A 27,806-nucleotide genomic window follows, 5' to 3' on the forward strand; every position below is an offset into this window, starting at 1 on the left:
AACACACCTTTTCTTTTACATTTCTTTATCCCTGCAAAATTCTATGTTTTGTTTACTTCTGTTTTAAATGAAAATAAATGAGCACACTGTGAAGAAAAGAAGAAGTCGTGAGTGAGTTCAATACAGTCTCATGGGGGGAAAGCACCAGCGGTCAGGACTTGGCAGAGGTGTAAGTGAACCTGTCGGGTCTTTTTCAAGTGTGTAAGATGGCGGGTAGTGAATCCTTGGCAAAGGTGTAAGTGAATCTGTCGGATCTTTTTCAAGTGTGTAAGATGGTGGGTAAAGAATCCTGTCGCTGTGGCGGGAAGGGAGCGATGTTAAAGTGGGAGGCTGACTGAACTGGCTGAACAGCGGCGGATGACTTGGGGCAGAGAAAGTCGGGGCAAAATAATATTTTTCACTTTCAAGTAAGTCGCGCTCGAGGGGGAACTGTTCTAACGAGTATCTACCTGTCGGGTCATGGCAGCTCCTGTGACTCCTCCTCTCGTCTCGGAAGCTGTCCTGAAAGGGATTGAAAGCGGCCGACATTTCGCCTGCAGGCCGGTCAAAGTGGAGGTGCTGAGGGGCCGAACTTTTTACTCTCCAGGCAGGAGACGTGGCAAACAGGTGATGACTCGACGCCGCCGCGGAGGAGCCGAAGTCCAATCTGAAGTCCGGGGACACGCTCGGTCTGAAGATGTTTTCTAAAAAGCCGGCCGAGGTTTCCATGGGGCTTGCTGGCCAGCCAGCTGCCTTCACAGGAGAAAAAGTTGTATACCTCAAGTCATTAAAGAACGGCTTGTCAGGCAAATTTTGAGCACTTACTTTTTCTGTGGGCTGTGGACTGAGCTCCCAAGGAAAATGCTTCCTTTCTGGGGTTTCCAAAGCCGTAGCACCCTTGGTGCCAAAACAGGACTGGACGACCGAGGTGATTTGAAAAGGTGCTGGGAATCCGTCTGGAAATTTTTTTTTTAAGATAAAAAACTGTCATTATCTAGTGTATAATATAAACAGAAGTGGGGCAAAAAAGTATTTAGTCAGCCACCGATTGTGCAAGTTCTCCCACTTAAAGTGATGACAGAGGTCTGTAATGTTCATCATAGGTAAACTTCAACTGTGAGAGACATAATGTGAAAAAAAAAATCCAGGAATTCAAGAATTTATTTGTAAAACATGGTGGGAAATAAGTGTTTGGTCAACCATTCAAAGCTCTCACTGATGGAAGGAGGTTTTGGTTCAAAATCTCACGATACATGGCCCCATTCATTCTTTCCTTAACACGGATCAATCGTCCTGTCCCCTTAGCAGAAAAACAGCCCCAAAGCATGATGTTTCCACCCCCATGCTTCACAGTAGGTTTGGTGTTCTTGGGATGCAACTCAGTATTCTTCTTCCTCCAAACACGACGAGCTGAGTTTATACCAAAAGTTCATTTTTGGTTTCATCTGACCACATGACATTCTCCCAATCCTCTGCTGTATCATCCATGTATCCATTTGGGTATAAACTCAACTCGTCGTATTTGGAGGAAGAAGAATACTGAGTTGCATCCCAAGAACACCACACCTACTGTGAAGCACGGGGGTGGAAACATCATGATTTGGGGCTTTTTTTCTGCTAAGGCGACTAAGGAAAGAATGAATGGGGCCATGTATCGTGAGATTTTGAGCCAAAACCTCCTTCCATCAGTGAGAGCTTTGAATGGTTGACCAAATACTTATTTTCCACCATAATTTACAAATAAATTCTTTAAAATTCCTACAATGTGAATTCCTGGATTTTTTTTCACATTATGTCTCTCACAGTTGAAGTGTACCTATGATGAAAATTACAGACCTCTGTCATCATTTTAAGTGGGAGAACTTGCACAATCGGTGGCTGACTAAATACTTTTTTGCCCCACTATACAATCAGGCAAGATTCATCATCCACAGTTTGGGCCACAAGTGAATAAGTATGTAGATCCTACATTTTATTTTTCATTGTCTTCATCACAATATTTCAACTTTATTATGCTTTCATTTTTCAGGTTAGTGAAGATAAGCTCTGAATCGTTTTGGGGGAAATTAAAAATCCTCAGACCCCAACTTCTCTTTCTTTATTTATTTTATGTCCTTCACTTTTTTTTTATAAGGAAAAAAAATACATATTAGATTCAGATCAAGGCATTGTCTTTTTCTACAACATTTAAAGGCTGCATCGCTCAAAAGAGGAAATTAGGTGCACCAAGTGTGTGTTTACTTACATAATTATTTCGATATTTATAGGCAGGAAGTGGCATGGACTGCCTCTATTTGATGACATGCTGAACACCCTGTAGTGGTGTTTGACGTCACATTTCTGATTACGCCTTCCTCTTTCAATTTGAGGAGAGTGTTACAAACTACTTTATTGTCCCAACATATTATATTACCATTCCCTAACTGATTTCAACACTCTAACATTTAAATGTGACTTCATAACATTGCCTTTACAGTTTATAAAAACAGCAACAATTTGAGCCTGGAACACATTGCTTTTACAGCACCTACCTGAAAATAAGGCAGTATTTTTTTTAGAGATTTCCGATAATATCGGATTGCCGATATTATCGCCCGATAAATGCTTTAAAATGTAATATCGGAAATGATCCGTATCGGTTTCAAAATTATCGGTATCACTTTCAAAAAGTAAGTAAAATTTATGACTTTTTAAAACACTGCTGTGTACACGGACGTAGGGAGAAGTACAGAGCGCCAATAAACCTTAAAAGGCACTCCCTTTGTGTGTGGGCCCAGTCACTTAATATCTATAGATACCCCGCCCACCTCAACCGACACACGGAGGGGTGGGGGGGATTGGGTTGGTGGTAGCTGGGTGTATAATGGAGCCCGGAAGAGTCAGGATACATGGGATTCTGGGTATTTGTTCTGTCGTGTTTACGTTGTGTTATAGTGCGGATGTTCTCCTGAAATGTGTTTGTCATTCTTGTTTGGTGTGGGTTCACAGTGTGGCGCATATTAGTAAGAGTGCTGAAGTTGTTTAAACGGCCACCCTCAGTGTAACCTGTATTGCTGTTGAATAAGGATGCCTTGCAGTCTCTTACGTGTGTATGCAATAGCCTCGTCAAACAATTCTTTGGGCTGGCAAGCTATTTGCAAAAGCTGTAGAGGGCGCTAGCGGTAGTGACATCATTGTACGCCCGTATTATTGTTTATTGGGTGAGAATCAGCATACATTCGAGAGAATAATTACTCTGAAATTCGGGAGTCTCCCGGGAAAATTGAGACGGTTGGCAGGTGCGACGCTGTCAAGCGGCATTCATATAAAACTCGCGGGCCGCACTAACATTACATTTTCATATTAAGGTGCAGGCCGCGTGTCTGAGACCCCTGGTTTATACATAGCACAAAGCAAAAAAAAAAAAACTCTGTATGCAGTATCATTTCATTATAAATTTCAAAAGAGTTATGTAGCTCCCATTGTTTTTTTCACTTTGTGAAACAGGTCAAAATGGCTCTTTGAGTGGTAAAGGTTGCCGACCTATGGCCTATAACGTGTGATTTCCCCGCATTAAACATTTTTAAGGCTTATGGACATTGAATTAAATGCTTTTTTTAAGGCCTAATTTTTGCAAAATCAATTAAATAACTTTTAATGATTTTCAATTACATTTTATTATTTTACCCATTTCTTTTTTTTATTTGTTTGAAACACCATTTTTGTGTACTTTGAATGATTTTGTCCTGGTTTTTTTCTGTTGTATTAGCTTGACTATATTGCGATTCCCACCACTAACTCAATATATTTTGCATACTTCAGAGTTTGAAATGAATACCGTATTTTTCAGAGTATAAGTCGCTCCGGAGTATAAGTCGCACCTGCCAAAAATGCATAATAAAGAAGGAAAAAAATATATAAGTCGCACTGGAGTATAAGTCGCATTTTTTGGGGGAAATTTATTTGATAAAACCCAACACCAAGAATAGACATTTGAAAGGCAATTTAAAATAAATAAAGAATAGTGAACAACATGCTGAATAAGTGTACGTTATATGAGGCATAAATAACCAACTGAGAAGGTGCCTGCTATGTTAACCTAACATATTATGGTAAGAGTCATTCAAATAACTATAACATATAGAACATGCTATACCTTTACCAAACAATCTGTCAATCCTAATTGCTAATTGCTCTCTCACGTGAATTGACTAAAAAATATTTAGCTTTTTTACGGTAATGTGTTAATAATTTCACACATAAGTCGCTCCTGAGTATAAGTTGCACCCCCCGGCCAAACTATGAAAAAAACTGCGACTTATAGTCCTCAAAATGCGGTAATTAGTTTTCTTTGTGCAAAGAAATATGTTATTTAAAATATATAACTTGTTTAATTCCAGCAGACATATTAGGTTTATTTGCGTAAATAAACAATACCATCCTGAATTTTACTCAGAATGGGATCGAAACTAAATTCAGTTGTATCAAACATCGCTAACGACATTTAATGAATGAAAAACAATTTTCTGTAAATTTCCGTTAATAACATTTATGGACAGCATTTCTAGGCGCAGTCAGGGCGTTGAGGGGATCTGGTTTGGTGTCTGCAGGATTAGGTCTCTGCTTTTTGCAGACGATGTGGTCCTGATGGCTTCATCTGGCCAAGATCTTCAGCTCTCACTGGATCGGTTCGCAGCAGAGTGTGAAGTGCCTAAGATGGGAATCAGCACCTCCAAGTCCGAGTCCATGGTTCTCGCCCGGAAAAAGGTGGAGCGCCATCTACGGGTTGGGGAGGAGATCTTGCCCCGAATGGAGGAGTTCAAGTACCTCAGAGTCTTGTTCACGAGTGAGGGAAGACTGGATCGTGAGATCGACAGGCGGATCGGTGCCGCATGTTTAGTAATGCGGACGCTGTATCGATCCGTTGTTGTGAAGAAGGAGCTGAGCCGGAAGACAAAGCTCTCAATTTACCGGTCGATCTACTTTCCCATTCTCACCTATGGTCATGAGCTTTGGGTCATGACCGAAAGGACAAGATGAGTAAAAGCGGCCGAAAGGAGCTTCCTCTGGGTGGCGGGGCTCTCCCTTAGAGATAGGGTGAGAAGCTCTGTCATCTGGGAGGAACTCAAAGTAAAGCCGCTGCTCCTCCACATGGAGAGGAGCCAGATGAGGTGGTTAGGGCATCTGGTCAGAATGTCACCAGAACGCCTCCCTTGGGAAGTGTTTCGGGCACATCCGACCGGTAGGAGACCACGGGGAAGACCCAGGCCTGGGAACGCCTCGGGATCCCCCGGGAGGAGCTGGACTAAGTGGCTGGGGAGAGGGAAGTCTGGGCTTCCCTGCTTTGGCTGCTGCCCCCGCGACTCGACCTAAGATAACTGTAGGAAGATGGATGGATGGATGGAAAAATTATTTTACTGACAATCAAAAAATGGTTAAAAGAGATTAATTTTGTTTGAAAAAAATCGGTGGGAACAGGTCTTCAAAAAGAAAGCATTAACTATGATTTCAAAATGCACCAAACAAATTGGAAGAAGAGAATTGTGTGACGGCAGTGGGAGTTTAGAGCCTTGCATTGCTTACCTGGTGACCAGAGTCTGTGCTCATCTTTGCGGTCCACCTTCTGAGTCCGGCTTTGCTTTTCAAAATGGGGGCAGCAGTGCGTTCGCATGTGGAGAAGGTTCTCGTGGAGGTGCGGCCCGTGCGCTTCTTGCAAGGCGTGCAGCAGCACCTCCTGGCTCTCTGTCACCAGGTCTCGCCTCCTCATGAAGGGAAAGCGCAAAGTGGCACACAAACGCTGCCCCAACGAGCTGACGGACTTGGACACCGAATCTTCTCTTTGAGCGTCGGTGCCGGTTTCCACCGTGACCAAGCTGTGGGGCCAACGGGCGCTCGGGCTGATAATGAGAACAGGGGGCTGGCAGTCAAGAGGGCCCTGGTTCTTGGGGGTGTGCTCCTCAGAAGACACTATCTGGGGTGGCGTCTTCTCCATCGCTTCCTGGAAGGGAAGATTTGTCTCTCCGCTGTTCTTGTGTGCTTTTGAGCTTTCACCACTTGCTGATGAATGACGCTGTTGCTGCTGGCCTGGTGTCATGTCGGACCCCTGACTGTTACAACACTCAAGTGTTTTCTTCTCGCACGCGTCGCCTTTTTCAAAGGGATCATTCTCTGCATTGTGGGATGTCGAGGCTGCCTTCTTCTTCTTCTTGTGAGCCTCTGCTTCACCGGGAACCTTGTTCTGCTGCTCCAGTAACAAGCGCTCGATGTCGATAGATTTCACCTCGTGGTTGAAGAGCCCGTGGTGACCGATGAGGCGGGCTGTCGTGATGATGCTCGGTTCTTGTGTGGGAGGAGCCACGTCCGAGCACTCCCTCCTGGGAGCGCAGCATAGAGAGTGGCGGCAGTTGGTCAGATGCGCCACGTCCTGGCTGCTGGGATGGTGGCAGTGATGCTGGTGGGGTTTGGCTTCCTTGCCGACGCCTCTCATCTGGCTGCGCTCCTTACGTGACTTCAGACGCTTCATTTTGTGCTTGGCATCCGTCTCACATTTGCATTTTCCATCCATGTGGCTCATCCTGACCCTTGTGGAGACAAAACCATGAATTCCAGTCAACTGTTGTTATTGTGTCGGTTACACAGTTATGGTCAAAAGTTTACATACACTTGTTTTTTGATTGATTGATACTTTTATTAGTAGATTGCACAGTTCAGTACATATTCCGTACAATTGACCACTAAATGGTAACACCCCAATAAGTTTTTCAACTTGTTTAAGTCGGGCTCCACGTTAATCAATTCATGGTCCAAATATATACTATCAACATAATACAGTCATCACACAAGTTAATCATCATAGTATGTACATTTAATTATTTACATTATTTACAATCCAGGGGGTGGGATGAGGAACTTTGGTTGATATCAGAACTTCAGTCATCAACAATTGCATCAACAGAGAAATGTGGACATTGAAACAGTGTAGGTCTGACTTAGTAGGATATGTACAGCCAGCAGAGAACATAGTGAGTTCACATAGCATAAGAACAAGTATATACATTAGAAGTACATTTGAGTTGTTTATAATCCGGGGAGATGGGATGTGAATGGAGGAGGGTATTAGTAAAGTGTTGAAGTTGCCTGGAGGTGTTGTTTTAGAGCGCTTTTGAAGGAATATAGAGATGCACTTACTTTTACACCTGTTGGGAGTGCATTCCACATTGATGTGGCATAGAAAGAGAATGAGTTAAGACCTTTGTTAGATTGGAATCTGGGTTTAACGTGGTTTGTGGAGCTCCCCCTGGTGTTGTGGTTATGGCGGTCATTTACGTTAAGGAAGTAGTTTGACATGTACTTTGGTATCAAGGAGGTGTAGCGGATTTTATAGACTAGGCTCAGTGCAAGTTGTTTTACTCTGTCCTCCACCCTGAGCCAGCCCACTTTGGAGAAGTGGGTTGAATTGAGGTGTGATCTGGAGTGGAGGTCTAAAAGTAACAGGACTAGCTTATTCTGGGATGTTTGGAGTCTAGATTTAAGGGTTTTGGAGGTGCTGGGGTACCAGGAGGTGCAAGCGTAATCGAAGAAGGGTTGAATGAGAGTTCCCGCTAGAATCCTCAAGGTGCTTTTGTTGACCAGAGGAGATTCTGTAGAGGAATCTCGTTCTTTGGTTGACCTTTTTGATCACCTTGGTTGCCATTTTATCACAGGAAAGATTAGCCTCTAGAATGGAACCTAGGTAGGTGATCTCATCCTTCCTGGTGATAACAATGTCACCCACTTTTATAGTGAAGTCACTGACCTTCTTAAGTTTGATATGGGACCCAAATAGGATGGATTCCGTTTTACCTAAGTGTATGGATAGCTTGTTGTCAGCGAGCCAGGTGCAAATATTGAGGAGTTCAGCACTGAGGATTTGTTCCACCTGTGACTAGTCCTTGCCGGACAGCAGCAGGGCCGAGTCATCCACAAACAGGAACAATTCACAGTGGCATGCTGATGGCATGTCATTTACGTATATTAGGAACAGTAAAGGTCCTAGTATACTGCCTTGGGGGACTCCACAGCTTACTGAGAGGGGAGGGGACATGGTGCCGTTCACCTCTACCACCTGTTTCCTCCCCTCCAAGTAAAGGACATAATGTCATGGCTGTCTTGACTTTCCAATAATTTCTACAACTATTACTTTTTTTTGTGATAGAGTGATTGGACCTCATACTTGTTTGTCACAAAAAACATTCACAAAGTTTGGTTCTTCTATGAATATATTATGGGTCTATTGGAAATTTGAGCAAATGTGCTGGGTTAAAAGTATAAATACAGCAATGTTAATATTTGCTTACATGTCCCTTGGCAAGTTTCACTGCAATAAGGCACTTTTGGTAGCCATCCACCAGCTTGTGCTTGAATTTTGGACCACTCCTCTTGTCAAAATTGATGCAGTTCAGCTAAATGTGTTGGGTTTTCCGACATGGACTTGTTTCTTCAGCATTGTCCACACGTTTAAGTCAGGAATTTGGGAAGGCAATTCTAAAATCTTAATTCTAGCCTGATTTAGCCATTCCTTTAACACTTTTGACGTACTTTGGGGGCATTGTCCTGTTGGAACACCCAACTGCGCCCAAGACCCAACATCCGGGCTGATGATTTGAGGTAATCCTCCTTTTTCATTGTCCCATTTACTCTCTGTAAAGCACCAGTTCCTTTGGCAGCAAAATGCTTGACGGTAGGATGGTGTTCCTGGAATTAAAGGCCTCACCTTTTTTCCTCCAAACATATTGCTGGGTATTGTGGCCAAACAGCTCATTTTTTGTTTCATCTGACATCACATGGACAAAGAGAAGACCTTGTGGAGGAAAGTTCTGTGGTCAGATGAAACAAAAATTTAGCTTTTTGGACACAATACCCAGCAATACGTTTGGAGGAAAAGAGGTGACGCCTTTAATCCCAGGAACATCATTCCTACCGTCAAGCATGGTGGTGGTAGAATTATGCTCTGGGCCTGTTTTGCTGCCAATAGAACTGGTGCTTTACAGAGAGTAAATGGGACAATGAAAAAGGAGGATTACCTCCAAATTCTTCAAGACAACCTAAAATCATCAGCCCGGAGGTTGGGTCTTGGGTGCAGTTGGGTGTTCCAACAGAACAATGACCCCAAACACATGTCAAAAGTGGTAAAGAAATGGCTAAATCAGGCTAGAATTAAGGTTTTGGGATGGCCTTCTCAAAGTCCTGGACAATGCTGAAGAAACAAGTCCATGTAAGAAAACCAACACATTTAGCTGAACTGCAACAATTTTGTCAAGAGGAGTGGTCAAACATTCAACCAGAAGCTTGTAGATGGCTACCTAAGGTGCCTTATTGCGGTGAACACTTGCCAAGAGTCAAGTAGCCATGTCTCTTGGCAAAAGAGCGTTTTCTATTAGGGCTCCAGTACCCAATGCCCTCAGTTAGAGATGCTACCTCAGTAGAAGCATTTAAGTCCCAACTTAAAACTCGTTTGTATACTCTAGCCTTTAAATAGACCCCCATTTTAGACCAGTTGGTCTGCCGTTTCTTTTCTGCTCTGCCCCCTTCTCCTTCAGGGCGGACACTCTAACCACTAGGTCAGTAGTTCCCAAATGGGGGTACACATAACCCCTGGGGGTACTTGATGGTATGCCAAGGGGTACATGAGATTTTTAAAAAATATTCTAAAAATAGCAACAATTCAAAAATCCTTTATAAATTAATTTTTGTTGAATAAAACTTCAACAAAATATGAATGTAAGTTCATAAACTGTGAAAAGAATTGCAACAATGCAATATTCAGTGTTGACAGCTGGATTTTTTGTGGACATGTTCCATAAATATTGATGTTAAAGATTTCTTTTAGAATTAAGTTCATAAATCCAGATGGATCTCTATTACAATCCCCAAAAAGGGCATTTTAAATTGATGATTACTTCTACGTGTCGAAATCTTTATTTATAATTGAATCACTTGTTTATTTTTCAGTAAGTTTTTCGTTATTTGTATGTGTTTTTTCTCCCAAATAGTTCAAGAAAGACCACTACAAATGAGCAATATTTTGCACTGTTATACAATTTAATAAATCAGAAACTGATGACATAGTGCTGTATTTTACTTCTTTATCTCTTTTTTTCCAACCAAAAATCCTTTGCTCTGATTAGGGGGTACTTGAATTAAAAAAATGTTCACGGGGGGTACATCACTGAAAATAGGTTGGGAACCACCGCCCTGGGGGGAGGGGAGGGGGTTGCCCACGGGTCCTCTCCAAGTTTTTTTCATAGTCATCATTGTCGAAGTCTCACTGGGGTGAGTTTTTCCTTGCCCTTATGTGGGCTCTACCGAGGATGTCGTTGTGGTTTGTGCAGCCCTTTGAGACACTTGTGATTTAGGGCTATATAAATAAACATTGATATTGGATCCACTTTGGACTGGATTCTCATGGTTATGTTAGATCAGTGACGTGCGGTGAGGTTCATGGCTGGTGAGGCACTGACTTCATCACAGTCAGATTTATAAACATATGAACCCTATAGAGTAGAGATGCGCGGATAGGCAATTATATAATCCGCAACCGCATCACCAAAGTCGTCATCCACCCGCTGTTCACCCGAACCAACATTTTATCAGAACCGCAACCGCCCACCACTCGCCCGCTGAAATACATCAGAGGTTGACCACCCTTACCACTCACAGAGCTATTTAAACCTGTTTCACAGAGTAATGAAGACAATTAGAGTCGCTAACGTTCTCGCGAATATCCAATGGCGTTCATCCTGATGACAGGAACATGGGCGTGCTGTGAAGCCATTACCTTTGACACCTTCAACAACATGTACGAACCGATTGTTAGTCCGGCAACATGTTGTGTGCAGCTTCCGCTATCATACGTACAAGATTGAAAGGCATACTGGGTGATACAGAGTACACTGATGGTTGTGATATAAACAACTTTAACACTTACTAATATGCGCCACGCTGTGAAGCCACACCAAACAAGATTGGCAAACACATTTCGGGAGAACATCCGCCCAGTAACACAACATAAACGCAACACAACAAATACCCAGAATCCTTTGTATCCGTGACAATTCCTGAATATATTTTACACCCCCGCGCCCCAACCCCGCCCACCTTACCGACGCACGGTAAGGTGCAGTCCTGGGTTCAAATCCAGGCTCGGGATCTTTCTGTGTGGAGTTTGCATGTTCTCCCCGTGAATGCGTGGGTTCCCTCCGGGTACTCCGGCTTCCTCCCACTTCCAAAGACATGCACCTGGGGATAGGTTGATTGGCAACACTAAATTGGCCCTAGTGTGTGAATGTGAGTGTGAATGTTGTCTGTCTATCTGTGTTGGCCCTGCGATGAGGTGGCGACTTGTCCAGGGTGTACCCCGCCTTCCGCCCGATTGTAGCTGGGATAGGCGCCAGCGCCCCCCGCGACCCCAAACGGGAATAAGCGGCAGAAAATGGATGGATAATAAGGTGGTCGGGGTTGGGGGTTTGATTGATTGATTGATACTTTTATTAGTAGATTGCACAGTTCAGTACATATTCCGTACAATTGAACACTAAATGGTAACACCCGAATAAGTTTTTCACCTTGTTTAAGTCGGGGTCCATGTTAATCAATTCATGGTAGCGGGGTTTGGTGGTAGCGGGGGTGGATATTGTAGCGTCCCGGAAGAGTAAGTGCTGCTATGGATTCTGGGTATTTGTTCTGTTGTGTTTATGTTGTGTTTTGGTGCAGTTGTTCTCCCGAATTGTGTTTCTCATTCTTGTCTGGTGTGGCTTCACAGTGTGGCGCATATTTGTAACAGTGTTAAAGTTGTTCATACGGCCACCCTCAGTGTGACCTGTATGGCTGTTGATCAAATATGCCTTGCATTCACTTGTGTGTGTACAAACCGCATATTATATGTGACTTAGCCGCCACGCTGTATGTATAGAGGAAAAGCGGACGTAACGACAGGTTGTGGAGAACGCTAAAGGCAGTGCCTTTAAGGCACGGCCCCAATATTGTTGTCCGGGGAGAAATTCGGGAGAATGGATGTCCCGGGAGGGGCACTGAACCTCGGGAGTCTCCCGGGAATATCAGGAGGGTTGGCAAGTATGAGTATAATCGGTGAATACGTTGTTACTGTATAATCCTGGCGGGCCAGCTCTAATGTTAATTTGATATCGCCTCAAGGGCCAAATGAAATTACACGGCGGGCCAAATTTGGCCCGCGGGCCAGAGTTTGACACTCATGCACTATGGATTGGACTTTCACAGGGGGTGCCCTTTGAGACACTTGTGATTTAAGGCTATATAAATGAACATTGATTGATTGATTGATGTGAGGGAGGGGGATTTGAACCGCAGCACCCCAGTGCTGGCAGCACTCATGTCATACAACAATCCCTTTGCTGTATTTACTTACAATATGGCTAAATGCTGAATCATGTTGAGTGGATAGTACATGTACACCACTTTCTATACTTTCTATGTAGATGAGTGTACTCACTCGTACAGTATATACTTACAGACTGACGTCGCCATCTACCGGAGGTCAGCCATTAGAGGCAAAGCCTTCTTCATCAGCCGAGGAGGCTTCTTCGCCCTGAAATTAAAAAAACAAACTTCACTAAATTTGTAAAAATTAATTATCACGAAGGTGAGCTTGTGACGGTTAGCGAACAGGTGCGGCACACCTGAATGAAGTTACAGCCTCCGGCGGTTAAGTTGTTTCACAGTCACGGCGGCAAATAAACTTAATGTAACCATCATTTCCGTTCTTTTCACCTTCAAAATAAGAGCTCAAGGCATATACTGTCAAACAGGAACTTAACATCACAAATAGGCAAAACCATAAAAATAGGTTACATTATGACGAGCCCATATAAAACAATTTCAACTCGACGATAGCGGTCAATGAGTGTTTAGCCGACATTACAGCAGGTGTACACAATCCGTTTTGTAACGTTTTTAACGGCCGATATTAACGTGACTTCGCACACCTAGCACAGTTATGACGTCATCAAACAACCCTAACCCTAACCCGGATACACAGTTATAATCGTTTTTCTCCGGTTTTATCAAATAGAATAAGATACTTTTGTAAACAATGGTTTATATATGTCGCCTGTACTGTATAAAAATACAAAACAGCATACACTGAGGCTCCAGTTTTACACGAGGACCACTTTATTCCGTTTGTTTTCAAAACTCTGCTCCGCCAAACCGTGCCACCACTTCCGCTCGTAGCGCCTTCAAAATAAGAGCTCAAGGCATATACTGTATAACAGGAACTTAACATCACAAATAGGCAAAACCATAAAAATAGGTTACATTATGACGAGCCCATATACAACAATTTCAACTCGACAATAGCGGTCAATGAGCGTTTAGCCGACATTACAGCAGGTGTACGCAATCCGTTTTGTAACGTTTTTAACGGCCGATATTAACGTGACTTCGCACACCTAGCGCAGTTATGACGCTTATGACGTCATCAAACAACCTTAACCCTAACCCGGATACACAGTTATAATCGTTTTTCTCCGGTTTTATCAAATAGAATAAGATACTTTTGTAAACAATGGTTTACATATGTCACCTGTACTGTATAAAACTACAAAACACCATTCACTGAGGCTCCAGTTTTACACGAGGACCACTTTATTCCGTTTGTTTTCAAAACTCCGCCAAACCGTGTCACCACTTCCGCTCGTAGCGCCTTCAAAATAAGAGCTCAAGGCATATATTGTATAGCAGGGGTTTTGATTGATTGATTGATACTTTTATTAGTAGATTGCACAGTTCAGTACATATTCCGTACAATTGACCACGAAATGGTAACACCCGAATAGGTTTTTCAACTTGTTTAAGTCGGGGTCCACGTTAATCAATTCATGGGTCACCAACCTACTTCTTGGGTACTGACTAATGCAAAGGGCTACCAGTTTGATACACACTTAAATAAATTGCCAGAAATACCCAATTTGCTCAATTTACCTTTAATAAATAAATCTAAATAAATAATAAATGGGTATTTCTGTCTGTCATTCCGTCATACATTTTTTTTCCTTCTACGGAATTTTTTTTGTAGAGAATAAATGATGAAAAAAACATTTAATTGAACAGTTTAAAAGAGGAGAAAACACGAAAAAAATGAAAATTAAATTTTGAAACATAGTTTATCTTCAATTTCGAGTCTTTACAATTCAAAATTCCACCGAAAAATATGAAGAGAAAAATTAGCTAATTTTAATCTTTTTGAAAAAATTTAAAACATTTTTTATAGAACATCATTAGTAATTTTTCCTTATTAAAATTTCATTTTAAAATTTTGATGACATGGTTTAAATAGGTTAAAATCCGATCTGCACTTTGTAAGAATATATAACAAATTGGACCAAGCTATATTTCTAACAAAAACAAATCATTATTTCTTCTAGATTTTCCAGAACAATTTCTTTTCAAAGAAATTCAAAAAACTTTGAAAACGGATTTAAATCTGATTCTACAGATTTTCTAGAATATTTTTTATGAATTTTAATCATAAGTTTGAAGAAACATTTCACAAATATTCTTCAACCAAAAAACAGAAGCTAAAATGAAGAATTAAATTAAAATGTATTTATTATTTTTTACAATAAAAAAAAAAATTACTTGAACATTGATAAATTGCCGAAGAGGAAGGAATTTAAAATGTAAAAAGGTATATGTGTTTAAAAATCCTAAAATCATTTTTAAGGTTGTATTTTTTCTCTAAAATTGTCTTTCTGAAAGTTATAAAAACGATAAATGAATTTATTTAAACAAGTGAAGACCAAGTCTAAAAATATTTTCTTGGATTTTCAAAATCTATTTGAGTTTTGTCTCTCTTGGAATTAAAAATGTCGAGCAAAGCGAGACCAGCTTGCTAGTAAATAAATACAATTTAAAAAATAGAGGCAGCTCACTGGTAAGTGCTGCTATTTGAGCTATTTTTAGAACAGGCCAGCGGGCGACTCATCTGGTCCTTACGGGCCACCTGGTGCCCGCGGGCACCGCGTTGGTGACCCCTGCTGTATTGTAACGTTTTAACGGCCGCTATTAACGTGACTGCGCACACCTAGCGCAGTTTGGACTTTTATGACGTCACCAAGCTGGATCAGTCCATTTCGACCCTGAAGCAAAGGGGGGATATACAGTTATAATCGTTTTTCTCTGGTTTTATCAAATACAAAAAGATACAATTATACATAAATAAGCTTTAATAAAAACTATATGTTAACAACATTGCAACAAAGGTGTGAGGTACGTAATGTAAAATGTGTGCAGGGGCAGAAGGAAGCAGTGGTTCGTGCCGTTTAACTGAAAGATCACTTCCGGGAAGGGATTTTGGGAGATGTCGGGATTGTGATTTCATGGTACTTCATTCTTTTAAATTGTTATTATTTTTGCACAATATGATGTTTGACAATATAATAACTCGCTGGTGGTGTTTAGTGATTCCCGTTTAACGACCCCACGTCCTGCTAATAGACGTCGCCTTCTAGCCGCGGTAGCTAGCAATGTTAGCATCCATTTAAACGCTGCATTGTTTGTGTCCTTGTTAGAAACAGACAAAGTCATACGTGCCGGCTTTCAAACGCAGATAGAGCCGAGCCATGAGCGCCGAGGAGCGGAACCCAGCTGCCACACCCACTGCCTGCCAGGACACCCAAGGAGATGGACGCTGGATGTCTCTGGTGTGTAAGACTACGTCATTTTGGATCTTTTGTTTTTTTCCAGTGACGTCATCGGTGTACTCCTGTCGGGGCTGGGGGGGGGCGTGGTTAAGAGGGGAGGAGTTTATTTACAGCTACAATTCACCAACTCGAGTACCGTATTTCCTTGAATAGCCGCCGGGCGCTAATTAAGTTAAAACCCTCTTCTCACTCCTGCGCTTATTCAAGGCATGCGGTAAAAGTAAGCAGGCACTAATAATTTTAAAACCTTTTCTTACCCCTGCACTTACCAAAGGCATGCAGTAAAAAAATTAGTGTGATGTAAGGATACCATCATGAAAAGCACATTTAATAAAAAAACGTTATTATGGGCTTACCTTTACTTATAAATATAATCCATGCCAGCTCCTTCTGATCGAAATCATCGATAACTTGTTTATAGAAGTCTTCCTTATCTTTCTTCAGTTTTAAAAGTCTCTCTGTCTCGATGGAGATCTTCCTTTATTACCTCCTGCTTCGATTGAAAGTCCAGTTTAGAAAACAGCTATCAGAAGGTCCGTCATATCCGTCCCAGCACATACCACGTCACTCAGTCACTTCTTCGGCTACCGAGTAGTCGCAAGAAGGATCACTAGCGCCCCCTACCATCAGGAGGCGGGAGTCATTTAATGACTCATATTATGACTCATATTGGACACACGCGGCTATAGTATTTTGACGGTCTCAAGCCGTCGTCTTGCGGGTTCCCAGGACCACCAAGGAAGGACATGGCGTAAACAGTTTGACTTTGTTTATTTTTCAATAAAACCTCAGTCCAGGTCGCTCTTCCGCTCCTCCTGTCCGATCGCTCGCCGCCATCTTGGGCCGGGCTCCAGCGTGCCCTGCCTGTCTGTCGGACCGTCGGCTCCACCTTTCCACAGGTATATTAATAAAACAGCTGCTTACTGTTCTTTTTAGCATACCGGTATTCAATAGCTTGGACCTTAAATCCTACTGAATAGCTCTTAATCTGTTTCACTTTATGCGATTTCAAAATACCGGTATTGAAATCAGCCTCCTCCTTTTTGAAAATGATGACAGAGGAAGTGTCACTCATAACGTCACGAGTTTGACCAGGCGGTAATACTAAGCATGCGCTAATTATTTTGGGAAGCGAGTTTAACCCGGCAGTAATTCAAGGCAGGCGCATACTATATGCCCGGCTGCAATTCAAGGAAATACGGTATTTCATATATATATGTATATATATATAGTGTATATACATATTTATGAAATACTTGACTTTCAGTAAATTCTAGCTATATATATTTATTTTATTATATATATATAAATAAAATAAATTGTTGAATTTCAGACGGCACCTATCAAATACACAGTAATAAAAACACAGTTGTTCTACTAACTGTATTGTGCTTGCTGGTTACAAAAAAAAAAACAACAACACTTACCTTTCACTATTTAAGTAACTTTTGTTCTTCCATTTGCGTACTGGCGAGCGATCTCCGAATCCGGGAACATATCCTTCACGGATTTGTTGTAGACATCCGCAAAGGAGAACGTGATGTTGCTTCCAGCTATCAGCATAGCCATCTTTGTCTCAGCATAAGTTACACCATCGGGTCTCCATTTTGCGAGGTGGCCCATAATACTGGGTTGTGAACGATGCTGCGCTACGGACGCTTTGTACGTGCTTCGCTGACCGTTCATGACTGAGTATATCCGTTCGTCCACCGTGTTCAATGGAGAAGTCTGTTATACAAAATTTACAGGCAACATACCCTTTCCCCTTTGAACTCTCCTGGATAAACTGAAATTCTTGTTTCCATTCGTTTTGGAACTTGCGGGAGAGACCCGCCACTCGGCAGAGGAAACTCATTTCGGCCGCTTGTACCCGTAATCTTGTCTTTTCGGTCATAACCCAAAGCTCATGGGAACGGGAGGATGGGAACGTAGATCGACCGGTAAATTCAATCAATCAATCAATCAATGTTTACTTATATAGCCCTAAATCACTAGTGTCTCAAAGGGCTGCACAAACCACTACCACATCCTCGGTAGGCCCACATAAGGGCAAGGAAAACTCACACCCAGTGGGACGTCGGTGACAATGATGACTATGAGAACCTTGGAGAGGAGGAAAGCAATGGATGTCGAGCGGGTCTAACATGATACTGTGAAAGTTCAATCCATATTGGATCCAACACAGTCGCGAGAGTCCAGTCCAAAGCGGATCCAACACAGCAGCGAGAGTCCCGCTCACAGCGGAGCCAGCAGGAAACCATCCCAAGCGGAGGCAGATCAGCAGCGCAGAGATGTCCCCAGCCGATACACAGGCAAGCAGTACATGGCCACCGGATCGGACCGGACCCCCTCCACAAGGGAGAGTGGGACATAGGAGAAAAAGAAAAGAAACGGCAGATCAACTGGTCTAAAAAGGGAGTCTATTTAAAGGCTAGAGTATACAAATGAGTTTTAAGGTGAGACTTAAATGCTTCTACTGAGGTAGCATCTCGAACTGTTAACGGGAGGGCATTCCAGAGTACTGGAGCCCGAACGGAAAACGCTCTATAGCCCGCAGACTTTTTTTGGGCTTTGGGAATCACTAATAAGCCGGAGTCCTTTGAACGCAGATTTATTGCCGGGACATATGGTACAATACAATCGGCAAGATAGGCTGCTTTGCCTTCCGGCTCAGCTCCTTCTTCACCACAACGGATCGATACAGCGTCCGCATTACTGAAGACGGCAAACCGATCTGCCTGTCGATCTCACGATCCACTTTTCCCCCACTCGTGAGCAAGACCCTGAGGTACTTGAACTCCTCCACTTGGGGCAAGATTGTATTTTTTTTAGACATCCTTGCTCAGCGTTGAACTTTTTCCCATCTTTTACGGGGCGCCTTGTGGCGACCTATCAGCGTTCCAGTTCTGTAGCCCTGAACACTGTCGGTTTGTCTAATCTTGAACGGGTTTGTGCTGAAAACAAAGTTTCGTTGTACTTATACCTATAGAAATATTTCTCTTCAAGCTAAAACTTTTGGCGGTAACATTCCAGCCCGTGCGATCCACACACTTGCACTCGGGGCACACGTAATTTGCACTCCACAACAACAGGTGGTGCTGCTGAGTCAAATTAAGGCCGTCAAAGAAAAATAATGAAGAACAATAACAACACGGAGGCATTAATAAATAACATTGCATGATTTACAAGTGCGGAATGTAATTTTAATGTACTAACTTACAGGTTGAGCTTGTTTCCCCTCTCCTGTCTGCCATTTTATTGATTGATTGAAACTTTTATTAGTAGATTGCACAGTACAGTACATATTCCGTACAATTAACCACTAAATGGTAACACCCCAATAAGTTTTTCAACTTGTTTAAGTCGGGGTCCACGTAAATCAATTCATGGTACAAATATATACTGTCAGCATAATACAGTCATCACACAAGTTAACTATCAGAGTGTGTATATATATATATATATATATATATATATATATATATATATATATATATATATAATTCTTTGTTATTTTGGGCGGATGGCACTATGCGCAAATAACAGTAACTCTGACAGCCTTAAATTGACTTAAAGGCACTCCCTGTCGTCGTAAAGTGCAAATTACGTGTTTTGAATGCAAATGTGTGGATTGCACAGAAGTTGCCAAATGTTTTTATACCTGCAAATTGTTTTTTACTTAAAGAAAATAGTTTTTATCCTTGTGAATGTTTTTTTTTTAATTGAACAACAATTTTTATAATTGCCAATTGTTTTCTTACTCGCGAAACGTTCTTTTTTTTAATTGAAGTAAAAAATATATATATATCGGGAGTTTGGGCAGTCGCGAGGGGCGCTGGCGTCTATCTCAGCTACAATCGGGCGGAAGGCGGAGTACACCCTGGACAAGTCGCCACCTCATCGCAGGGCCAACACAGATAGACAGACAACATTCACACTCACATTCACACACTAGGGCCAATTTAGTGTTGCCAATCAACCTATCCCCTGGTGCATGTCTTTGGGGGAATAAGCGGTAGAAAATGGATGGATGGAGTTTGGGCAGTAATTTCAGTCCATATACATACCACCTTACTTACGCATCCTGTACGCCAGTCAAGAGTCTAATTGGCAAAACATTTTAGGACTGTGGAAGGAAGTACCTGGAAAAACCCGCCCAAGCACGATGTTCACACAAACTTCACACTTGAGACGTTCCAATGAAGATTCAAACTTCAATCCCTGAACTCTTAGGCTAGCGACTTGCTTCACTAACATAACATCTTGAAAAGTCACTCGATCGGCTGTTTGATTCGCAAGATTGAGCATGAAAAATAATGTGTGTAACAGGAACGTTGCTTATATGTGAGAAGGTAGTAGTGTGCCAAGACATGTGTTCGTCAACAAATGAGTAATTGTCCTGCCTCTGAACAGAGATGGTCTATTTAACAGGAGACAATAGTCAAAGATGGTCTTTATAGGAGTGTTGCCTCTGCTGCTTATTTAATGGCTAAACACTGCTTTTATATTTTACACTTTCTGTCAAATACACTTTAGCCGCAATAAACTACAGACTGTGGTGAAGTAGGCCGGCTTCGTCGTGTGAATAAGCCTACAATCTGTGGTTGGGTTTTCCACTCCGTATGCTGAGTGAATATACGATATATATCTTAATATTTTTTCCGTAAAGTAAAAACAAAACAGTCCTAGTTACCTGAGATAGTAAGTGTGTTATTATTATGACTTAGTAAATATTGACTTACTAAGACAAAATAAGGATTAAGTCGCCATCTCATCGCCGCAGGGGGGCAATAAACTACAGACTGTGGTGAAGTAGGTGGGCTTCGTCGCGTGAATAAGCCTACAATCTGTGGTTGTGTTTTCCACTCTGTATGCTGAGTGGCAATATACGATATATATCTCGATATTTTTTCCGTGAATTAAAACGCAAAACAGTCCTAGTTACCTGAGATACTAAGTATGTCATTATTTTGACTTAGTAAATATTGACTTAATAACAAAAAATAAGGATTAAATCTCCATCTCATGACTGCCTGGGAAGTGGGAGGGGGGGGGGGGGGATTAACTCCAGACTGTGGTGAAGTAGGACAACTTTGTCGCGTGAAGAAGCCTACAATCTTTTGTTGTTTTCCACTCCGTATGCTGAGTGGCAATATACGATGTATATCTCAATATTTTTTCCGTAAAGTAAAAACAAAACACAAAACAGTCCTAGTTACCTGAGATACTAAGTATGTCATTATGTTGACTTAGTAAATATTGACTTACTAAGACAAAATAAGGATTAAGTCTCCATCTCATCGCTGCCTGGGGTCCCAATAAACGACAAACTGTGTTGAAGTAGGCCGGCTTCGTCGCGTGAATAAGCCTACAATCTTTGGTTGTGTTTTCCGCTCCGTATGCTGAGTGGCAATATACGATATATATCTCAATATTTTTTCCGTAAATTAAAAACAAAACACAAAACAGTCCTAGTTACCTGAGATACTAAGTCTGTTATTATTATGACTTAGTAAATATTGACTTACTAAGACAAAATAAGGATTAAGTCTCGATCTCATCGCTGCCTGGGGGCCCCAATAAACGACAGACTTTGTTGAAGTAGGCCGGCTTCGTCGCGTGAATAAGCCTACAATCTTTGGTTGTGTTTTCCGCTCCGTATGCTGAGTGGCAATACACGATACATATCTTGATATTTTTTCCGTAAACACAAAACAGTCTGAGTTACCTGAGATACTAATTGTGTCATTACTTTGACTCAGTAAATATTGACTTACTAAGACGAAATAGGAATTAAGTCAAATCAATGACTTACTGTAAATAAGCATTTGAAAAAGAGTTAAAAGTGGGGCCACATGCTGACATATGCTTAACTCATCATGCTTATTTACAGGACAAAATATATATATATATATATATATATATATATATATATATATATATATATATATATATATATATATATATATATACAATATATATATATATATACAATATATATATATCAAGACTTTAGGTTAGGCCAGGGGTCAGGAACCTTTTTGGCTGAGAGAGCCATTTAAGCCAAATATTTTAAAATGTATTTCCGTGAGAGCCATATCATATTTTTTAACTAAATGTTTGCATTTTTAAGTAAAACCAACGTTTATAGACTATCCATCCATCCATTTCCTACCGCTTATCATAAGATGTCAGAAACTCGCACGGCAGCAGTAGTGGCGACCCCAAGAAGCAGGAACCAGGAGAGCGAAGAGCAGGTAAGATGCTTTTAATATCATCAACAGAGGAGAATGAAGCAGTCTTGCATGTAGAGTTCTAAACAATAGTCAATCTTTGAGCCATGTTGATTGGCAGCAGGTGTGGACCAGCTGCCAATCAACAGCAGGTGAGGGGAAAAAAAACAGCGCCCAGTGGGACAAGCAGGAAACGGAAACAAAATAAGAGCTCTGATGGGAAGTAAATACAAAACAAAGAAGCACAAACAGAAATGAAGTGACAGATCTTCACATCATAAGTCTGTTATTATTTTTAATAACATTGTTATTCGGAAGCTCACCCATAAGAAATATCATTTTTCTTACCATTATGCAACTTCTTGAACAGGTGCAGTAGAAAACAGATGGATGGATTAAAATGTATAAGAGTGTTTTATATTTTGAACGTTATTTTTAACACTGTGATTACCAGCGGAATTATTCATTACTTATCGTGTTAAGCAATGTCAGCTAAGATTTATCCGAGAGCCAGGTGCAGTCATCAAAAGAGCCACATCTGGCTCTAGAGCCATAGGTTCCCTACCACTGGGTTAGGCGGTGGCTCTTTGTTGTTAAGGCGGCCGCCTTAACAAAGTGCTGCGGGAAACCCTGAGCAAGCATTCAGGTGACTCGCACCAATTTTAGTGAGTTTCCCTGGTCAAAATAGACAAGTCCTTTCTTGTGATTAAAAAAAAGTACTCAAGCTTCTATTGATTTTGTCTTCTTCCGCATGTGTGCAGCACAATCGCTTTTTGTCCGACAGCAAAGATAAAGAACCTGAAGTCCTCTTCGTTGGAGACTTTCTCGTGCAGCTCATGCATCAGTTTGGCGTAAGAAAGATTCCTTTTTTTTTTGCACTTGCGTATTTATTTCAAAGCGCTGTATTTAGTTAAAGCGCGTCGGCTTGTTTTTTTCGGTTTGTGCGGCAGGTGTGGCGTGAGTTGTTCTCCCCGCTCCACGCTCTGAATTTCGGCCTGGGTGGCGACGCGACCCAGAATGTGATCTGGAGACTGAGCAACGGCGAACTGGACCACATCAGCCCCAAGGTATTTACACACCTCCTAAAATGGAATACAAAGCCGTAGTAGGTCACGATATTTTCTTTCCCCTCTCTAAAAGATCGTCGTGCTCTGGGTGGGCACCCAAAACCACGGTCACACCGCCGAGCAGATCTGTGGAGGCATCTTGGAAATTGTCCAAGTCGTCAAGAACAAGCTTCCACACGCTCAAACGCTCATACTTGTAAGTGATCTTCACACTTTGTTAGATTATGTTTTACTGTCATATTTGTTTTAGATTTAATGTGTTGATGTGTCAGGGCCAGCAAGACCTTCTCTGCTGGCCCAACATACCGTATTTCCTTGACTTGCCGCTGGGTAGCCTGATGTTAACGAGACATCAGGCTGGTAAAATAATTATAATGAAACTGTTTCAAAACAGGTTACAGATAAAGCTCTCTCTGGTTGCATGCAGATGGCCCTAAACGTCTTTTCTAAAATTGATTATTAGTAAAAAATAAAATAAAAGTGAAATCATTTTTTGAAAATTATGAATCAATTTAGAATTGGGATGAATAATGATAAATTACTCTAAATAATAATGACTCTAGAAAGAGGTTCCGCAGCCTCTGAAGCAGAACCTCCAGGTTCTGTAACAGCTTCTTCCCCTCAGGCCATAAGACTCTTGAACGCATCATAATTCAATTATCCCCTCAACTCCCCCCAAAATGGATTAACTTGCTGGAATAAAAAAAGACAATATAACATACATCCATAAACGTGGACGCAGGTGAAAAAGTGCAATATATTTATCTGTACAGTAATTTATTTATGTATTTATTTTATATATATATTTATATATATGTTTTTAATTATATATGCACCTTATTGCTTTTTTTATCCTGCACTACCATGAGCTCATGTAACGAAATTTCGTTTTTATCTGCTGTAAAGTTCAAATTTGAATGACAATAAAAAAGAAGTCTAGTCTAAAAGTCTAGTCTAGACTAGATTTGGATGTCCATCCATTTTTTGCGCAGCCCTATTTTTGTATATTTTTGTGTGTTAGTTACAATTTAGTAGAAATAGAAAGAGCAATGCTTCAATAAAAAAACGACCTTTATAAAAACATAGATTTTTAAAGGGGAACATTATCACCAAACCTATGTAAGCGTCAATATATACTTTGATGGTGCAGAAAAAAGACCATGTATTTTTTTAACCGATTTCCGAACTCTAAATGGGTGAATTTTGGCAAATGAAACGCCCTTCTGTTTATCGGTCTTTTAGCGATGACGTCAGAACGTGACGTCATCAAGGTAACACACCCACCATTTTTATTTTCACATTACAAACACCGGGTCTCAGCTCTGTTATTTTCCGTTTTTTCGACTATTTTTTGGAACCTTGGAGACATCATGCCTCGTCGGTGTGTTGTCGGAGGGTGTAACAACACTAACAGGGAGGGATTCAAGTTGCACCACCGGCAAGAAATCTGCCGCCAGACCCCCATTGAATTTGCCAGAGTGTCTGCCGGGTGATGCTAAGACAGACATGGCACAGAGATGTATGGATAACCTGCAGATGCATTTGCAACGATTAAGTCAACGAAATCACAAAGGTGAGTTTTGGTGATGTTGTTGACTTATGTGCTAATCAGACATATTTGGTCGCAGCATGACTGCCAGCTAATCGATGCTAACATGCTATTTAGGCTAGCTGTATGTACATTTGAAACTACATACCCACATTTAATGCGAAACAAACACTTACCAATCGAGGGATTTAAGTTGCTCCAGTGTCACAAGATGCGAAAGTCCCGATCGTTTGGTCCGCACATTTTACCGGCGATGCTAATAAGGCAGCCATGCTATGGGCCACTTCATTAGGTACACCCATGCTATGGCCGAATAGCGTCAATAGCTTCAATTTCGTCTTCAATTTCGTTTTCGCTATCTGCCTCCATACTCCGACCATCTGTTTCAAAACATGCGTAATCTGTTGAATCGCTTAAGCCGCTGAAATCCGAGTCTGAATCCCAGCTAATGTCGCTGTATCTTGCTGTGGTAACCGCCATGTTGTTTGTATTGGCAGCCCTGTATGACGTCGCATCGCAAATAGCGAAAATCAAGAACTTTAAAGCTTTTTTTAGGGATATTCCGGGAGGTGTAAAATTTTGAAAAAAACTTCAAAAAATAAAACAAGCCACTGGGAACTGATTTTTATTGTTTTTAACCCTTTTGAAATTGTGATAATGTTCCCAATCTCCAGTATAAACCAATTTATTATAAAACATTGTATGATTTCCGGTGTTTTTTCTGATTCAATATATTTAAGGGTGATGATCATATTTCATTAACATCGCAGGGACTACTACCACGAGGTAAATCTCCAAACCCGCTGAGGGAGCGCAACACCAAGGTGAACAGACTGGTGCGGGAAGCCGTGGCCTCCCTGCCTCACGCCTCCTTCCTGGACGTGGACCCGGGTTTTGTCCACTCCAACGGCAGCATCTCCCACCAGGACATGTACGATTACCTCCACCTGACCCCCCAGGCCTACCAGGTCGTGTGCGAGCCCCTGCACGCTCACCTCAAGTCCATGCTGGACAAGTCTGCTGACAACTAAGCTCCCTCCCAAGAATAGAATTGTTTACTACGTAGGCGTCCACGGGGGAACAGGGTCGGCGTCCATCACTCGTCCCTTTGAGTTTCAGGACCAAAACATGTTTTAAAGAGTCATACATGTGCTTCAATCCCTATCTGCATCTCTCGTAACGTTTCCTCTCATAATACGTGGACACATTTTCAAGGATTTCTATATTCCAGTTACATTCAAATTAAGTCATGCTCCATTTTCTAATATGCTGCTTGTGATCGGACCGCCCTCCATGCTTTAAGTCGCCGCTTCTATAAGCCGAAGTCTACAAATGAGAGAATGTATTAAAGAGGAGGCAACAGCTCGGTTTTGGTGTGTTTTGTTATCGAACTAACTGTTTTTTGGTGTTGTTTTGTGTTACTTCTTATCGGCCTGTCTCCCGGTATCACCTCCACACTCTTGACACCAAGCCTGACAAGTTAAACGGTAAATGAACACATTTGATAAATAGATAATATTAGTCGCATTAGTTAGCTCTGATCCTTCCTACTCCTTTTCTGGCAAAAAACAAAGGAAAAAAAATGACAAAAAATAGGATTATTTTACTTGAACAAAGCAAAATTACCTTGAATTGCCGCCGGGGCGCTAATTAATTTAAAACCTCTTCACACTCCGGCACTTACCAAAGGCATGCGCTAATTATTATAAAACTTCTTCTCACTCCTGCACTTACCAAAGGCATGCGGTAACAATTTGAGTGTGATGTAAGGATACCATCACAAAAAGCACATTTAATAAAAAAAAAACTTTATGATGGTCTTACCTGGGGCTTCACGGTGGCAGAGGGGTTAGTGCGTCTGCCTCACAATACGAAGTTCCTGCAGTCCTGGGTTCAAATCCAGGCTCGGGATCTTTCTGTGTGGAGTTTGCATGTTCTCCCCGTGAATGCGTGGGTTCCCTCCGGGTACTCCGGCTTCCTCCCACTTCTTAGTGTGTGAATGTTGTTTGTCTATCTGTGTTGGCCCTGCGATGAGGTGGTGACTTGTCCAGGGTGTAGCCCGCCTTCCGCCCGATTGTAGCTGAGATAGGCGCCAGCGCCCCCCACGACCCCAAAAGGGAATAAGCGGTAGAAAATGGATGGATTGATGGATGGATGGATGGATCCTTCCTACTCCTTTTTTGGCAAAAAACAAAGAAAAGAAAATTACAAAAATTAGGAGTATTTTACTTGAACAAAACAAAATTACCGTATTTCCTTGATTTGCCGCCGGGGCGCTAATTCATTTAAAACCTCTTCACACTCCGGCACTTACCAAAGGCATGCGCTAATTATTATAAAACTTCTTCTCACTCCAGCACTTACCAAAGGCATGCGGTAACAATTTGAGTGTGATGTAAGGATACCATCACAAAAAGCACATTTAATAAAAAAAAACTTTATCATGGTCTTACCTGGGGCTTCACGGTGGCAGAGGGGTTAGTGCGTCTGCCTCACAATACGAAGTTCCTGCAGTCCTGGGTTCAAATCCAGGCTCGGGATCTTTCTGTGTGGAGTTTGCATGTTCTCCCCGTGAATGCGTGGGTTCCCTCCGGGTACTCCGGCTTCCTCCCACTTCCAAAGACATGCACCTGGGGATAGGTTGATTGGCAACACTAAATTGGCCCTAGTTTGTGAATGTTGTCTGTCTATCTGTGTTGGCACTGCGATGAGGTGGCGACTTGTCCAGGGTGTACCCCGCCTTCCGCCCAATTGTAGCTGAGATAGGCGCCAGCGCCCCCCGCGACCCCAAAAGGGATTAAGCGGTAGAAAATGGATGATCTTACCTTTACTTATAAATGAAGTCCATGCGCAGCTCCTTCCGATCAAAAGCATCGATAACTTGTTTGTAGAAGTCTTCCTTATCTTTCTTCAGTTTTAAAAGTCTCTCTGTCTCGATGGAGATCTTCCTTTATTACCTCCTGCTTCGATTGAAAGTCCAGTTTAGAAAACTGTTTTATCAGTTAGCTCGGCTCCTCATCTGTATTGCGGGCGAAGACAGAATTTATCCTCGGACAACTCCCCCTCCCGTTCTGCTCTGTGGGTGATCTCTATATCCCTCCGCTGCAACCATGAAGTGTTATTGATTGAATAATACACTGGGTATTTAGCACTGGATCATGCTTTATTTCAGCCCGGTTGATTACATAGCCAGCATAAGAGTAGTGGTGTTACATCCTAAAATGTCCGTCACATCCGTTCCCAGCACATATCACGTCACTAATTGTCACTTCTTCTGCAG

At 41.9% G+C, this 27,806-nt stretch overlaps 2 protein-coding genes across 6 annotated transcripts; one reads left to right on the forward strand and one right to left on the reverse strand.

Moving 5' to 3' along the window:
* Positions 1–8: 8 nt before the first annotated feature.
* Positions 9–26,608, reverse strand: si:dkey-250k15.4 (uncharacterized). Of its 5 annotated transcripts, none has more exons than XM_061915074.1 (5): positions 26,351–26,608; positions 12,486–12,562; positions 5,542–6,539; positions 805–935; positions 9–732 (listed from the first exon to the last, which is right to left on the reverse strand). In XM_061915074.1, exons 3-5 carry the CDS (start codon positions 6,530–6,532, stop codon positions 118–120), a joined length of 1,737 nt encoding a protein of 578 aa, XP_061771058.1. In that variant the 5' UTR covers positions 6,533–6,539; positions 12,486–12,562; positions 26,351–26,608; the 3' UTR covers positions 9–117. The 5 variants fall into 5 exon arrangements, with proteins under 5 accessions (XP_061771058.1, XP_061771056.1, XP_061771057.1 ...); XM_061915072.1 differs by lacking the exon at positions 26,351–26,608 and adding an exon at positions 15,568–15,734; XM_061915073.1 differs by lacking the exon at positions 26,351–26,608 and adding an exon at positions 13,116–13,875.
* Positions 15,234–25,888, forward strand: pafah1b3 (platelet-activating factor acetylhydrolase, isoform Ib, gamma subunit). The gene is made up of 6 exons (XM_061915076.1): positions 15,234–15,356; positions 15,546–15,677; positions 22,672–22,761; positions 22,861–22,977; positions 23,051–23,173; positions 25,297–25,888. Exons 2-6 carry the CDS (start codon positions 15,597–15,599, stop codon positions 25,555–25,557), a joined length of 672 nt encoding a protein of 223 aa, XP_061771060.1. The 5' UTR covers positions 15,234–15,356; positions 15,546–15,596; the 3' UTR covers positions 25,558–25,888.
* Positions 26,609–27,806: the final 1,198 nt, after the last annotated feature.

This window comes from Nerophis ophidion, linkage group LG11 (genome assembly GCF_033978795.1).
Source record: "Nerophis ophidion isolate RoL-2023_Sa linkage group LG11, RoL_Noph_v1.0, whole genome shotgun sequence".
Taxonomy (NCBI): domain Eukaryota; kingdom Metazoa; phylum Chordata; class Actinopteri; order Syngnathiformes; family Syngnathidae; genus Nerophis; species Nerophis ophidion.

Coding starts and splice junctions, on each gene's coding strand:
- si:dkey-250k15.4 (XM_061915074.1), bottom strand. CDS start 6,532: ATGAGCCACATGGATGGAAAATGCAAATGTGAGACGGATGCCAAGCAC. Junction 936..5,541: donor GCACAGACTCTGGTCACCAG/GTAAGCAATGCA, acceptor AAAAATTTCCAG/ACGGATTCCCAGCACCTTTT. Junction 733..804: donor GTCCACAGCCCACAGAAAAA/GTAAGTGCTCAA, acceptor TCTCCTGTGAAG/GCAGCTGGCTGGCCAGCAAG.
- pafah1b3 (XM_061915076.1), top strand. CDS start 15,597: ATGAGCGCCGAGGAGCGGAACCCAGCTGCCACACCCACTGCCTGCCAG. Junction 22,762..22,860: donor AGCTCATGCATCAGTTTGGC/GTAAGAAAGATT, acceptor TTTGTGCGGCAG/GTGTGGCGTGAGTTGTTCTC. Junction 22,978..23,050: donor TGGACCACATCAGCCCCAAG/GTATTTACACAC, acceptor CCTCTCTAAAAG/ATCGTCGTGCTCTGGGTGGG.